At 39.7% G+C, this 16214-nt stretch overlaps 3 protein-coding genes across 3 annotated transcripts; all 3 read right to left on the bottom strand.

Annotated features, from left to right (window-relative positions):
• Window positions 1–2845: 2845 nt before the first annotated feature.
• On the bottom strand, window positions 2846–3833 carry LOC130719360 (uncharacterized). The gene is made up of 3 exons (XM_057569984.1): window positions 3674–3833; window positions 3146–3417; window positions 2846–3016 (listed from the first exon to the last, which is right to left on the bottom strand). The coding sequence occupies exons 1-3, from the start codon at window positions 3831–3833 to the stop codon at window positions 2846–2848; spliced, it is 603 nt and encodes a 200-aa protein (XP_057425967.1).
• Window positions 3834–4818: 985 nt separating this feature from the next.
• On the bottom strand, window positions 4819–5247 carry LOC130719359 (uncharacterized). Its single transcript, XM_057569983.1, has one exon. It carries the CDS (start codon window positions 5245–5247, stop codon window positions 4819–4821), a length of 429 nt encoding a protein of 142 aa, XP_057425966.1.
• Window positions 5248–5418: 171 nt separating this feature from the next.
• On the bottom strand, window positions 5419–5961 carry LOC130719356 (class E vacuolar protein-sorting machinery protein hse1-like). The gene has a single exon (XM_057569982.1). It carries the CDS (start codon window positions 5959–5961, stop codon window positions 5419–5421), a length of 543 nt encoding a protein of 180 aa, XP_057425965.1.
• Window positions 5962–16214: the final 10253 nt, after the last annotated feature.

Genomic DNA, 16214 nt, shown 5'->3' with positions numbered 1-16214 from the left:
AAATCAGAAGCACTGTGTATAAAGAGTGACCCAAGCAACGCTTTCGCATTCACCATGTTCAGTATGAACAGTGGAAAAGCTTTAGAAGTTCTGAAGTTATACAAACTCTGATGTGGACTCAGTCACTAGAAGCTCTGAAGATCCAGAAAGTCTGATAACCAAGAAACACTGAAGGCTCAGATATTCTGATGGTGTAGAAGACTCTGAAGATCCAGAAGCTGAATAGTGGAAACTCTGATGTCCAGAAGCAAGATACTCTGAAGACCATGTTCTTCCCTCTGAGTTCAGAATCAGAAGAAACAATGGTCAGAGGATCTGGGCTTTCCCTCTGACTCTGATCAACCGGCTTCACAAGTTCCAATATGAAGCATTCCCCTGATCAGAAGTCTCCTAGGTTTAAAGGTCAAGTCGCTATCCAAGTACAAAAGCAACTGTACCTTCCTGACGACCTACCTAACGTTCTCAGCCACAGCAGAAGCTGGATTTTCCAGAACTGCCCTCCAACGGTAGCATTTCCCATGCATCGCTCAACCCTAATCCTTGGAGTATATAAAGAGGCTGAAGACTGAAAGAAACGGCAAGAAGCATTCACATACGCAAGACATATTCAAAATCTTCTAAGTTTTCTTTCATCTGAAATTCATTGAGTTTACTATTAGCTTTTTAGAAGCAAATCTCTTGTAAACAATTCTTTGATAAACAGTTTGTTTAGTTCCTTTAGGAGATCAAGGTTGATCGGATCCTAGAGAAGACTAAGAGAGTGAATCTTAGTGTGAGCTAAGTCAGTGTAATTGTTAGTCACTTGTAGGTTTCAAGTGCAGTTGTAACTCTTACCTGATTAGTGGATTGCCTTCATTCTAAGAAGGAAGAAATCACCTTAACGGGTGGACTGGAGTAGCTTGAGTGATTTATCAAGTGAACCAGGATAAAATCCTTGTGTTCTTTTCTATCTCTTATCTTTAGCACTTAAGTTCTCGAAAGATTTGTCAAAATCTTTAAGGTGGAAGTTTTATACTGAAAACGTTATTCAAACCCCCCCCCCCTTTCTACCGTTTTTCATACCTTCAATTGGTATCAGAGCGCAAGTTCTGATTACCACACCTAACAGTGTTCAGTGATCCGGGCTGGTGTGAAAAACAATGGCTGCCACCACCAGTGAAACTCAAAGAGATGGTTACAATGCAAAGCCTCCTATGTTCGACGGTCAAAGGTTCGAATATTGGAAAGATAGACTGGAAAGTTTCTTTCTGGGTTTCGATGCAGATCTCTGGGTTATTATTGTGGATGGCTACGAGCGTCCAGTTGATGCAGATGGCAAGAAGATCCCAAGGTCAGAGATGACTGCAGATCAAAAGAAGCTGTACTCACAACATCACAAAGCAAGAGCAATTCTTCTAAGTGCTATTTCCTATGAAGAGTACCAGAAGATTACAGATCGTGAGTTTGCGAAAGGCATTTTCGAATCTCTGAAGAGGTCTCATGAAGGAAACAAGAAATTTAAAGAATCAAAGGCATTGTCTTTGATCCAAAAGTATGAATCCTTCATCATGGAGCCAACTGAGTCCATTGAAGAAATGTTCTCCAGATTTCAGTTGCTTGTAGCTGGCATACGACCTCTCAACAAGAGCTACACAACAAAAGATCATGTCATAAGGGTCATCAGGTGTCTTCCTGAAAGTTGGATGCCTTTGGTGACTTCAATAGAGCTCACGAGAGACGTTGAGAATATGAGTTTAGAAGAACTCATCAGCATTTTGAAATGCCATGAGCTGAAGCGCTCAGAGATGCAAGATCTAAGGAAAAAGTCCATAGCCTTGAAATCTAAATCTGAAAAGGCTAAGGTTGAGAAGTCAAAAGCTCTTCAAGCTGAAGAAGAGGAATCCGAAGAAGCGTCAGAAGATTCTGATGAAGATGAGCTGACTCTGATCTCCAAGAGACTCAATCGCATCTGGAAGCATAGGCAGAGCAAATACAAAGGCTCTGGAAAGGCAAGAGGAAAGTCTGAATCCTCAGGTCAGAAGAAGTCCTCACTTAAGGAAGTCACATGTTTTGAGTGCAAAGAATCAGGGCACTACAAAAGTGACTGTCCAAAATTGAAGAAGGACAAGAAGCCAAAGAAGCACTTCAAGACAAAGAAGAGTCTGATGGTGACATTTGATGAATCAGAGTCAGAGGATGTTGACTCTGATGGTGAAGTCCAAGGACTCATGGCTATTGTCAAAGACAAGGAAGCAGAGTCAAAGGGAGTTGTTGACTCTGACTCAGAATCAGAAGGAGATCCTAACTCAGACGATGAAAATGAGGTATTCGCTTCTTTCTCTACCTCTGAACTGAAACATGCATTGTCTGATATTATGGATAAGTATAACTCCTTATTGTCTAAGCATAAGAAGCTGAAAAAGAACTTATCTGCTGTTTCCAAGACTCCTTCTGAACATGAGAAAATTATTTCTGATTTAAAAAATGATAATCATGCCTTGATCAATTCTAACTCTGTGCTTAAGAACCAGATTGCTAAGTTAGAAGAAATTGTTGCCTGTGATGCCTCTGATTGTAGAAATGAATCTAAGTATGAAAAGTCTTTTCAAAGATTCCTAGCTAAAAAAGTACATTGTATTGAATTATAGAAATAAAAGAGAGCCAAACTTGAGAGAGAGAGCCTCATTAAAACCTTACTAGGAAAAGCCCAATTGGGATACAAGCCTAGTGAAGGAAAAAGAGTACAACAATCCCTAAGAGATACCTTAATACATTACATTAACAAAATAAAGACGAAAGGAAATACATGACAATGAAAAATAAACAACAATACATTTGAAACGAAATACACATTAAGGCGTGAAGATTAAGTTTCATTATTATCGATTTCAGGAAGCTCCCAGATATGCTCCACCAAGTCTGCTTGAAGTTGGCGATGGATTGACTTTTCAATTTGATGTGCTCTCCTTTCCAACATATTTCTAAAAGCGGGAATAGGACCGCTTAATACTTCAGCATCCGATATGTCATTATTGACCTGCTCATAAACAAAATTACCTTTGTACGTGTTGCGCTCATCTTCAACAATAATGTTATGCAATATGATGCAAGCATAGATTATTGACTTCATATCATTCGGATGCCACCAGCGTGATGGACCACGGACAATCGCAAACCGAGATTGGAGCACTCCGAATGCACGTTCCACGTCCTTTCTTGCTGCTTCTTGTCTTTTGGCAAACTTTTGCTTTTTTTCTCCTTGTGGCATTGGGATGGTCTTCACAAATGTACCCCACTCGGGATAGATACCGTCTGCTAGATAGTATCCCATGTGATACATTGTTTCATTCACTCTAAATTTCACCATGGGAGCAGCTCCACGCAAAACCTCATTAAACACGGGAGATTGGTTTAGCACAGTAATGTCATTATTTGAGCCTGCAATGCCAAAAAATGCATGCCAAATCCACAAGTCTTGTGATGCCACTGCTTCAAGCATGATTGTGGGTCTTCCATGATCACCTCGGGTGTATTGACTTTCCACGCAACTGGACAATTCTTCCATTCCCAATGCATACAATCAATGGAACCTAACATACCTGGAAATCCACGAGACTCCCCCATTGAAGTAGGCGTGTCATATCTTCCTCGTTCGGACGCCTCAAGTATTACCCACCAAATACTTCACACACACCTTCTACAAAATTCTTTAAGCACTCAATTGCAGTACTTTCACCAATTCGAACGTACTCGTCAACACTATCAGCAGGTGATCCATACGCCAACATACGAATAGCGGCGGTGCACTTTTGTAATGGTGATAGACCTTGTCTTCCAACTGCATCAACAGACATTAAAAAGTACGGGTTATAAGACCCAAGGGCCTCTACAATTCTGAGGAACACATGCTTTCGCATTCGAAACCTTCATCAGAAAAGCTCTTCCGTGTATACAGGATTTTCAGAGAAGTAGTCCTTCATCAACCGCTCGTTCCCAGCTTCACGATCTCTCTTTATCACTCTTCTTGTTTTCTTGGGCCTAACGGTGTTGGCATGTTGTTGTTGTTGATAGAACTCCATCTCCTGCTGCACCATATCTTCAACGAACGTGTCATTCATAAAATCCTCCACACATTCGTTGTAAAATATGTTCCAGTCGGGTAAATTGTTTGGGTCCATTATATGGCACAATGAGAAAATATTGGTGTAATTTGATAGTAGGAATACAAGATGAGAGAACGAAAGAACTCTTGAATGTTGAAATGAATGAAATATTACATGAATAAATAAGAGAAACAACGGCTATATTCCCAACGACTATATTCCCCAACGGCTATATTCCCAACGGCTATATTCCCCAACGACTATATTCCCAACGGCTATATTTCCAACGACTATATTTCCCAACGGCTATATTTCCCAACGTCTATATTCCCAACGGCTACATTCCCCAACCGCTATATTCCTCAACGGCTATATTCCCAACATTGACGTAGTACTTATTACGAAATCTGAATGATAAAATTACGACTTTGACAATATACTAATTAAGAAATTAGAATAACGAAATTACAACATTGATGCAGTACACATGAAGAAACTAGAATAATAAAATTACAACATTGATGCAATACACATTAAGAAATTGGAAGAATAAAATTACATCATTGATACACATTAAGAAACACAAGAAGATTTAAGACATTCCTAGTTCACTTAAGGCGAAAGCACGTAGTGAGTTATGCATACGCAACTCCTCATCGTTCATTCCAGATGTGTTCTTGTTAAGGATATCAATATATGCCCTAAAGTTCTCCGCCTTCTTAAATTTGAGTTCTTCCTATCTCAATTGCAGTTCACTTTGTTTCAGTTGTTGGTTAGCTTGTTGCAAATCTAGTTCTCTGTTCCTTATCTCCCTAAAATTTGCCATCATTTCCATTTTAGCCTTCCCCATGGCTAACACATCAGGGTGAGGAGCAAAAGATAGAGTACTTGACGCAGTATCTGTTGTTTTGGCCTTTCTCTTCTCTGCCTTTTTGCCCTTCGGGCGGGTTGTTGGTGGTGTTGCCTCATATTCGTCGCAATCAATTGATGCACTTGTGTCAGTCGATGTTCCGTCGGCGCCAGCTGCTGACTTCTTTTGTCCCCTTGAATTGGTTTTCATTGATTGTCCCTTCCACTTTGGTTCATCTTTCACCATCCGCCATACATTCTCATGTGTGAAATCTTTTTTATGGTCTACCTGAAATAGGGCATGCGCCTCAGCCATGATCTCCTTCTCTGAGTGTCCACTTTTCCAAGGATTGGTAACTTTGTTGTAGCAACCGGTAGAGAATTGAATATCTTTACTCAACTTTCCAAAACGACATTTTAGCATCTTCACTGTCCTCGGAGGAGTGTCAAAGTCACGGTACTCTTCAAATTGGTCGCGGATCCTATCCTAAAACTTTAATGCTGTTTGATCAGTTCCCACCGTCGGATCCTTAGAAATGTTGAGCCATGATTGAACAAGAAGTAAATCGTCTTTAACCCTCCATCTGGTGCGTTTCTTTCCAGAAGATTGATCTTCATCTTCAAGATCAATATCATCTAGACCCTCGTGTTGTGTATCATCAGGCGTAGCCTCACATTGTGTATCAGAGACTTTTGAACCAGTACTACCAGTAGGAGGGGCTTGGCTTTGAAATTGGTATTGTGGTGGATGCATGGGGTATTGTGGATTTGTGAAATTTTCATCAAGGTGAAGTGGTTGGTTTTGAGATGTATATGAAAACATTTGGTACTGAGAATTATGAACATTGCCACCGGTGTGAGGCGGTTGGTTTTGAGGTGGATATGAAGACATTTGGTATTGAGAATTTTGAAAATTGCCACCGGGGTGATGCGGTTGGTTTTGAGGTGGATATGGAGACATTTGGTGCTGAGAAATTTGAAAATTGCCACCGGGGTTATGCGATTGGTTTTGAGGTGGATATGGAGACATTTGGTGTTGAGAATTTTGAAAATTGCCTCGGGTGTGACGCGCTTGGTTGTGAGGAGGAAATGACGGCGTAGGTCGAAACACCTGTGAAGGTTGGTTTCCTTGTTGTAACACCGGCAGAGGTTGAGAACTTTCATTGGTGGGAAGTGTTTGATCGTCCAACAATTCATAGTATTGTTGATAATGATGGTGATCCATTTTGAATTTTGTTTGAATCTTTGGACAAGAGAGAACTTGTGGGAGTAAAAATTGATGTGTAAAATGATGAAGTGCACACTATATATAATGTATAAAAGCTGAAAATGGGAGAGAAACGGTAAAACTGGTATGATAACCGGCCAAACTGATCAGACAACCTAAAACGGTAAAAAAACCGGCTCTAGCCGGTCAAAACCGGTTTGAAACCGGTCCACAACGGGAGGGTGACCTGCCCAACCGGTCACCCTATATTTAAGCCCATTTCAGCCCCAAACCCGTACTAACCCTAGCCGTTTCTCCCCCTTCTCCTCGAAACCCTCTTCTCTCCTTCTCTTCTCTTCTTCTCCCCTCTTCTCTTCTTCTCTTCTTCTCCCCTCTTCTCTTCTTCTCTTCTACCTGCAACCTCACTGCAACCCCACCAAAACCCACCTCACTGCAACCTCACCACCACCGAAACCCAACCCACCTCACCGCCTCGAAACACCCAACACCACAGCCAAAATCCACCTCACCGCCTCCAAACACCCACCACCGCAACCAAAATCCACCTCACCGCCACTGACCCGCAACAAAACAACCCTCCCCGCCACCAAAAGCCCCCAAAACGACTGACCACCACCCAAATCGGAGCCACCAGATCAGATCAGGGGAAAGGAAGCCACTTTTCGCACATGCAAAGCCCCTTATTCTCCAGATCATCTCCCTTTCAAGCAGATCGAACATGCAAGGCTCTGAGATTTTTTTTTTCCTATGTAAATATCAGTTGCAGTGTAAAAGTTTGATTTTTTATCATTCAGTTTGATTTTGGTTGTAAAGTTTGGATTTTTTCCAAAAAAAATTGATTTTGGTTATGTTCTTGTGTTAGTTTATTTCAAATCTGTTGTTCTTCCTTCTTCTCTTCTACCGTTTCTTCCCTTTGAAAGTAGTTGATGAGGAGCATGTGAGAGAAAATAATAGTTTTTTAATATAAGAGCTCATTAAGCAGGAGCTCTTGCAGAAGAGCCCCTGCACTGTAGCTAAGAGCTTGAAGGCTCTCTCCAACGCACAGAAAAAATAAGAGCCGGCTCTTAAGCCCTCCAGCTGGGCTAAGTGTTGGAGATGCTCTAACTACTTGTTATATACATTGGATAATTCTTTTCTTTTCTTAATTTGTAACATGCGAACGGCTAAATAAAATAGCTTCTATAAATCACTTGGTTTCCATTTTTCAATACTCTTTTATTTAGCTACAAATAAATTAATCATATTATCAGATTTTTTGTCACTTTGCTTTTCATTTTTGTGCACATTCAAAATAAAAAGATATACATGACATAAATATGTAATTTTACTTGATTCATATAAAAAAAAAAGGCAGTTGATGCACAAAACTTCTGCATGCGTACGTGGGTGCACTAAGGGTTTGATCACCTGAAGTTTTTACACAAGATGGTGTTTTTAGGACTTGGACCTATGACAATCACGTGTTCTAGTCTAAATAACCTCTTGTGTGATAAAATAAAAATTGGTTTTCAAAAAGGAATTTGCTTGCAAAAATCTTACTTGGTAAAAAAATAAATGAAGCCTCAAATATTTGACTGTACGTGTAGAGAATAAAAAAAATGTTTGTAAAGTTTTTATGTAATATTGCCCCCACAACCAAACATTCCTGAATCCGTGACTGATGGTGATGATGGTAATCTAGACAAATATGGGGGGAGAGACACATTTTGCAATCAAAACATTCAAACAACTCCCAGTGAAATACAAAGAGAAATGATTATGCTACCTCTAACAGCTCATACTGATAGTACTGGCAAATTAAAGCCTCAATAATTCTAAAACAGGACAAAATTCAAAACGTGATTGGAAATACCTAAATAGACAATTTTTGAGATGGCCATCATAGAAGTTGATGGTCTACCAGGGGTAGAATTTATAGCCAGGGGCATGAGTCACTAAAGATATTATTGATTTAACATAGTACTAGACTACTAGTTATCGAGAATCCATTGAACATAACGAAAATCAAATTTCCAATATTGTTGATTTAACTTATACTAATTTTCCAAAATATATTGGAATTAATTAGTTTAATTTTTTTTATTGTTTTTTCAAATATACTTTTTAATTTGCGTATTGATATAATATTTTAGCATTGAGCTTGAGCAACATGGTTTCGATCAAGGGAGAGGTCTAACACCGATCGAATCGACGTCATTTATCTTAAGGTACATTACCGGAAAAATACAATTAATAATTCATGTATACATGGGTCTTTATTATGTCAACTCATTTTAGGTACCATACATTTATCTCACTTAAGGTACCAAAGTAAACACCACTTTTAAATAGGTAGCAGAAATGTAATTTTTAAATTTTTCTTCCCACTTATGCCAATGCCAAGTAGGTATTTATTAGTCAATCTCCAACAAATGTGAGTCTAATTCTTAAAAATAAGAATTATTTCTTAATTATAGTTAGGGGGAGCCAAAAAATCTAAGAGAGGGGCGCGAAGATTTAACACATTACCTATAAAAAAGCTTAATTTTTTTAGGAAAATTCTTCCTTTACATTTTGTCTCCACTTAGTTTTTTTAAACAGTCTTCACTTAGTGAGAGTAGGACAAAAAGAGATAAACGAGAGATATTATATTTTTTTGTTAAAAGAAGAAAGCATGAGAGGTATAATATATGACGTAATAGAAAAATATGAGAGATAGGAAAAAAATGAGGAAAATGAAATGAGAGTCAAACCTCTTTTTCTTATATACATGATATGTGCAATAAAATTGATAAATAAATAATTTAAGTCACACTACTTCAACAAACAATTTCACTGTAAAGTTAAACACAAATGTTTTAAAAAAAAGGGTTAGTGTTAAGTTTATATTACTAAAATTATATGATTGGACTGGGCGAGACCCTAGGGTCCCTCGCCCAGGCGTGCCAGCCCGGGGCGACGCGCCAGCCAGGGCGTTGGGCCTTTCCCTGGAAGGCCCAACTGGCCCTTTAGGAGAAGTTAAGGGTGCCAAGCCCAAACCCCGAATGTATAAGTAGGGAGCGGTAACCAATTGTAAGGGACTCTTAGCTCATTTGAGAAATAACAACTTGAAATTCAGTTACTTTCTCTCTCTAAGCGGTTACGCTCTCACTCTCTCTAGATTCTTACATCACGATCCTCTCACTATGGGTACCGTACCTCATCTCTATGTTCTTGGATAGAACATTTGGCGTCGTCTGTGGGGAACGGTAGACTTCGATTCCCGGACTACGTGGATTGTGATTTGGTTGAGAGAAGTTCGATTTTCCGTGCAATTCTCTTCGGTTTTCTGGAATTTTGGTGTAATTCTTAGTTCGTTAGAAGCTCCGAATAGAAAAACTCTTCATTCAGGGTCTTAGTTAAAGTCCCCGAGAAGTTAAAGGTTAGCTTCGACGGACTTTCGGGAAGCAAAACCTAACAAGCGTACAGTCCAGAGTTTCGTATTGAAACACTGGTCATGGGAAAAATACCTAGAGGTTCTTATTCTCCCTTCAATTCTAAAATTCTCTTAAACAGTGCTCTAGGAGCGGATATAGCCTTTTTCGGACACTCTCGACCATAGTCGGGTGCGAATATGGCTCGTGCTATTACTAAGCTGACTACAGTGTCAACCTTAAACATAATCTGAACTTAATTATTATATAAATAGTTTTTCGTGACTCGTAATAGGATTCGAGTCATGAAAATAACATAAAACAATAAAATATAATTACTTAATTACTCAACACGACGAAAGTAAATAAATAATCTAATTATTTAATTCGGGGTGGTGTATGCGTGCGGTTGTGCATGCGGCGTTGGGTCGTTAAAGCTCACAGCACAAGATCCCTAGAGATACACTAACAGAAAGGGACGCGCGTGCGCGTGTGAAATATGAGAGGGAAAGAGAGAAGAAAGAGACCACCATATCTTCATCAGCAGCAGTAACGGCAACGGAATCATACTCGCATTCTTCCACCACCATCTGCAAATTGCACCCTCAATCGTTACTTGACAGAGATTAATTCATTTCTTCACAACAATAAATAATCAAAACCATCAATAGTTCACACAGAAATGAAGTGAAAATGATTAATGCGAAATTAATTAAACTATCAACTTCATCAGGTTCAGTACTACATTGTGAAGAATTAAATAATTAGATTATGTGCATTTGAAGGTTTTTACTTTTTAACCTCTGACACCCTTTTGAAAAAAAAAAGAAACCTCATACAATTGTAAGATTTGGAAACCCCTTTTGAGCCTTTCTATCTTTGCTGCCTTGTCCTCTGCTGTATATCCCCTGCTTTCTTGCATTTGCTTATCCCCTGCTTCTGTTGCTTTGTTTGTATTACCTCCTTTCTTCTCCTTCCTTGTCTCTCCTCTGAGGTTTTCAGCCAGTGGTGTTACTGATCTTGGCATTATTGGTTCTTCTACAATTGTTTGTAAGATCAAAGTTTTGATCTAGTAGTACAACTCTATGTTTTGATGATTACAAGTTAACCTTTTGATATGAACAATTGTGGTACTCTAACGTGTTTTTCTGAGTGTGCTATCTACAGGCTCTGACCTCAACTCAATCTCACACAAATCAGAAGCACTGTGTATAAAGAGTGACCCAAGCAACGCTTTCGCATTCACCATGTTCAGTATGAACAGTGGAAAAGCTTTAGAAGTTCTGAAGTTATACAAACTCTGATGTGGACTCAGTCACTAGAAGCTCTGAAGATCCAGAAAGTCTGATAACCAAGAAACACTGAAGGCTCAGATATTCTGATGGTGTAGAAGACTCTGAAGATCCAGAAGCTGAATAGTGGAAACTCTGATGTCCAGAAGCAAGATACTCTGAAGACCATGTTCTTCCCTCTGAGTTCAGAATCAGAAGAAACAATGGTCAGAGGATCTGGGCTTTCCCTCTGACTCTGATCAACCGGCTTCACAAGTTCCAATATGAAGCATTCCCCTGATCAGAAGTCTCCTAGGTTTAAAGGTCAAGTCGCTATCCAAGTACAAAAGCAACTGTACCTTCCTGACGACCTACCTAACGTTCTCAGCCACAGCAGAAGCTGGATTTTCCAGAACTGCCCTCCAACGGTAGCATTTCCCATGCATCGCTCAACCCTAATCCTTGGAGTATATAAAGAGGCTGAAGACTGAAAGAAACGGCAAGAAGCATTCACATACGCAAGACATATTCAAAATCTTCTAAGTTTTCTTTCATCTGAAATTCATTGAGTTTACTATTAGCTTTTTAGAAGCAAATCTCTTGTAAACAATTCTTTGATAAACAGTTTGTTTAGTTCCTTTAGGAGATCAAGGTTGATCGGATCCTAGAGAAGACTAAGAGAGTGAATCTTAGTGTGAGCTAAGTCAGTGTAATTGTTAGTCACTTGTAGGTTTCAAGTGCAGTTGTAACTCTTACCTGATTAGTGGATTGCCTTCATTCTAAGAAGGAAGAAATCACCTTAACGGGTGGACTGGAGTAGCTTGAGTGATTTATCAAGTGAACCAGGATAAAATCCTTGTGTTCTTTTCTATCTCTTATCTTTAGCACTTAAGTTCTCGAAAGATTTGTCAAAATCTTTAAGGTGGAAGTTTTATACTGAAAACGTTATTCAAACCCCCCCCCCCTTTCTACCGTTTTTCATACCTTCAATTGGTATCAGAGCGCAAGTTCTGATTACCACACCTAACAGTGTTCAGTGATCCGGGCTGGTGTGAAAAACAATGGCTGCCACCACCAGTGAACTCAAAGAGATGGTTACAATGCAAAGCCTCCTATGTTCGACGGTCAAAGGTTCGAATATTGGAAAGATAGACTGGAAAGTTTCTTTCTGGGTTTCGATGCAGATCTCTGGGTTATTATTGTGGATGGCTACGAGCGTCCAGTTGATGCAGATGGCAAGAAGATCCCAAGGTCAGAGATGACTGCAGATCAAAAAGAAGCTGTACTCACAACATCACAAAGCAAGAGCAATTCTTCTAAGTGCTATTTCCTATGAAGAGTACCAGAAGATTACAGATCGTGAGTTTGCGAAAGGCATTTTCGAATCTCTGAAGAGGTCTCATGAAGGAAACAAGAAATTTAAAGAATCAAAGGCATTGTCTTTGATCCAAAAGTATGAATCCTTCATCATGGAGCCAACTGAGTCCATTGAAGAAATGTTCTCCAGATTTCAGTTGCTTGTAGCTGGCATACGACCTCTCAACAAGAGCTACACAACAAAAGATCATGTCATAAAGGGTCATCAGGTGTCTTCCTGAAAGTTGGATGCCTTTGGTGACTTCAATAGAGCTCACGAGAGACGTTGAGAATATGAGTTTAGAAGAACTCATCAGCATTTTGAAATGCCATGAGCTGAAGCGCTCAGAGATGCAAGATCTAGGAAAAAGTCCATAGCCTTGAAATTCTAAATCTGAAAAGGCTAAGGTTGAGAAGTCAAAAGCTTTCAAGCTGAAGAAGAGGAATCCGAAGAAGCGTCAGAAGATTCTGATGAAGATGAGCTGACTCTGATCTCCAAGAGACTCAATCGCATCTGGAAGCATAGGCAGAGCAAATACAAAGGCTCTGGAAAGGCAAGAGGAAAGTCTGAATCCTCAGGTCAGAAGAAGTCCTCACTTAAAGGAGTCACATGTTTTGAAGTGCAAAGAATCAGGGCACTACAAAAGTGACTGTCCAAAATTGAAGAAGGACAAGAAGCCAAAGAAGCACTTCAAGACAAAGAAGAGTCTGATGGTGACATTTGATGAATCAGAGTCAGAGGATGTTGACTCTGATGGTGAAGTCCAAGGACTCATGGCTATTGTCAAAGACAAGGAAGCAGAGTCAAAGGGAGTTGTTGATCTGACTCAGAATCAGAAGGAGATCCTAACTCAGACGATGAAAATGAGGTATTCGCTTCTTTCTCTACCTCTGAACTGAACATGCATTGTCTGATATTATGGATAAGTATAACTCCTTATTGTCTAAGCATAAGAAGCTGAAAAAGAACTTATCTGCTGTTTCCAAGACTCCTTCTGAACATGAGAAATTATTTCTGATTTAAAAATTGGATAATCATGCCTTGATCAATTCTAACTCTGTGCTTAAGAACCAGATTGCTTAAGTTAGAAGAAATTGTTGCCTGTGATGCCTCTGATTGTAGAAATGAATCTAAGTATGAAAGTCTTTTCAAAGATTCCTAGCTAAAAGCGTGGATAGAAGCTTAATGGCTTCAATGATCTATGGCGTAAGCAAAAATGGAATGCATGGCATTGGCTTATTCTAAACCAATTAGAAATGAGCCCTCTGTGTCTAAAGCTAAATCCTTGTATGAATGCTTTGTTCCCTCTGGTACCATATTGCCTGATCCTGTACCTGCTAAAGTTGCTAAAAACCCTCTTAAAAAGGGATCCTTCTCTATGACTAAATATCATGCAAATATTCCTTTAAAATATCATGTTGAGACACCCAAGGTGATCAGAACCTCTGGGGTAACTAACAAGAGAGGACCCAGAAAGTGGGTACCTAAGGACAAGATTATCTATGTTGCGGATATCCTTGATAGCTCCACTGAAACACCAATCATGGTATCTGGACAGTGGATGCTCGCGTCACATGACGGGAGAAAGGCGTATGTTCCGAGAGCTGAAACTTAAGCCTGGAGGCGAAGTTGGCTTTGGAGGAAATGAAAAGGGTAAAATTGTTGGTACTGGTACTATTTGTGTAGATAGTAGTCCATGCATTGATAATGTGTTATTGGTAGACGGGAAGCTTGAACACATAACTTATTGTCTATAAGTCAATTAGCTGACAAGGGTTATGATGTTATATTCAATCAAAAGTCCTGCCGGGCTGTAAGTCAGATCGATGGCTCTGTTCTGTTTAACAGCAAGAGGAAGAACAACATTTATAAGATCAGATTATCTGAGTTGGAGGCTCAGAATGTGAAGTGCCTTCTGTCTGTTAATGAAGAGTAGTGGGTATGGCATAGACGGTTAGGGCATGCCAGTATGAGAAAGATTTCTCAGCTGAGCAAGCTAAACCTTGTCAGGGGCTTACCCAATCTGAAGTTCGCTTCAGACGCTCTTTGTGAAGCATGTCAGAAAGGCAAATTCACAAAAGTCCCTTTCAAGGCAAATGTTTGTCTCAACCTCAAGGCCGTTGGAACTTCTGCATATCGACCTTTTTGGACCAGTGAAAACTGAGTCTATAGGTGGCAAGAGATATGGGATGGTTATCGTTGATGACTATAGCCGCTGGACATGGGTAAAGTTTCTAACCCGCAAGGATGAGTCTCATGCTGTGTTCTCTACCTTCATTGCTCAAGTGCAAAACGAGAAGGCTTGTAGGATTGTGCGTGTCAGAAGTGACCATGGTGGAGAGTTTGAGAATGACAAGTTTGAGAGTCTGTTTGATTCCTATGGAATTGCACATGATTTCTCTTGTCCCAGAACTCCTCAACAAAATGGTGTTGAGAGGAAGAACAGAACTCTTCAGGAGATGGCTAGAACCATGCTCCAAGAAACTGGCATGGCTAAGCACTTTTGGGAGATGGCAAGTAAATACAGCATGTTACATTCAGAACAGAATCTCTGTGAGACCAATTCTGAATAAGACTCCTTATGAATTGTGGAAGAACATAAAACCCAACATTTCTTATTTTCATCCTTTTGGCTGTGTTTGTTATGTTCTCAAATATAAGGATAGATTGCATAATTTGATGCTAAGTCTTCTAAGTGTCTATTACTCGGTTACTCTGAGAGATCTAAAGGTTTTAGATTTTATAATACTGATGCTAAGGACTATTGAAGAATCTATTCATGTTAGATTTGACGATAAGCTTGACTCTGACCAGTCAAAGCTAGTTGAAAAGTTTGCAGATTTAAGCATTAATGTTTCTGACAAAGGCAAGCTCCAGAGGAAGATGAGCCAGAGGAAGATGAACCAGAGGAAGAAGCTGGTCCCTCTAACTCACAAACTCTGAAGAAGAGCAGAATCACTGCAGCTCACCCTAAGAATTGATCTGGGCAACAAAGACGAACCAGTCAGAACCAGATCTGCCTTCAGACCTTCTGAAGAGACCTTGCTGCTCAGTCTGAAAGGATTGGTGTCCTTAATTGAACCCAAGTCCATAGATGAAGCTCTTCAGGACAAGGATTGGATTCTGGCCATGGAAGAAGAATTGAATCAATTCTCCAAGAACGATGTTTGGAGCTTAGTGAAGAAGCCTGAGAGTGTCCCATGTTATTGGAACGAAATGGGTATTCAGAAACAAGCTGAATGAGAAAGGAGATGTAGTCAGAAACAAGGCAAGGCTAGTTGCTCAAGGCTACAGCCAGCAGGAAGGAATAGACTACACTGAAACATTTGCTCCAGTAGCAAGACTGGAGGCAATCAGATTGTTGATCTCTTTCTCAGTAAATCACAACATAGTTCTACATCAGATGGACGTGAAGAGTGCCTTCCTAAATGGTTATATTTCAGAAGAAGTCTATGTTCATCAACCCCCAGGTTTTGAAGATGAGAAAAACCAGACCATGTGTTCAAATTGAAGAAATCACTCTACGGTCTGAAGCAAGCTCCCAGAGCATGGTATGAGAGAGACTTAGCTCATTCCTTCTGGAGAATGAGTTTGTAAGGGTAAAGTAGATACAACTCTTTTTTGCAAGACTTATAAAGATGATATCTTAATTGTGCAAATTTATGTTGATGATATTATATTTGGTTCTGCTAATCAATCTCTATGCAAAGAATTTTCTGAGATGATGCAGGCTGAATTTGAGATGAGTATGATGGGAGAATTAAAGTACTTTCTGGGAATACAGTTGATCAAACACCAGAAGGAACATATATCCATCAGAGCAAGTACACTAAAGAACTTCTGAAGAAGTTCAATATGCTGGAATCTACAGTGGCCAAGACTCCAATGCATCCTACATGCATTCTGGAGAGAAAGAGATAAAAGTGGTAAAGTATGTCAGAAGCTCTATCGTGGCATGATAGGTTCACTTCTATACTTAAACTGCATCTAGGCCAGACATATTATTGTGTTCATTATGTGCTCGATTCCAATCAG

The sequence above is a fragment of the Lotus japonicus genome, chromosome 5 (genome assembly GCF_012489685.1).
Source record: "Lotus japonicus ecotype B-129 chromosome 5, LjGifu_v1.2".
Taxonomy (NCBI): domain Eukaryota; kingdom Viridiplantae; phylum Streptophyta; class Magnoliopsida; order Fabales; family Fabaceae; genus Lotus; species Lotus japonicus.
The sequence above is the reverse complement of the archived record's forward strand: the minus strand, read 5'-3'. Positions and strand labels throughout refer to the sequence as shown.

Coding starts and splice junctions, on each gene's coding strand:
- LOC130719360 (XM_057569984.1), bottom strand. CDS start 3,833: ATGTCTGTTGATGCAGTTGGAAGACAAGGTCTATCACCATTACAAAAG. Junction 3,418..3,673: donor CTTAAAGAATTTTGTAGAAG/GTGTGTGTGAAG, acceptor TTGGCATTGCAG/GCTCAAATAATGACATTACT. Junction 3,017..3,145: donor TCCAATCTCGGTTTGCGATT/GTCCGTGGTCCA, acceptor GTTTATGAGCAG/GTCAATAATGACATATCGGA.
- LOC130719359 (XM_057569983.1), bottom strand. CDS start 5,247: ATGGCTGAGGCGCATGCCCTATTTCAGGTAGACCATAAAAAAGATTTC.
- LOC130719356 (XM_057569982.1), bottom strand. CDS start 5,961: ATGTCTCCATATCCACCTCAAAACCAATCGCATAACCCCGGTGGCAAT.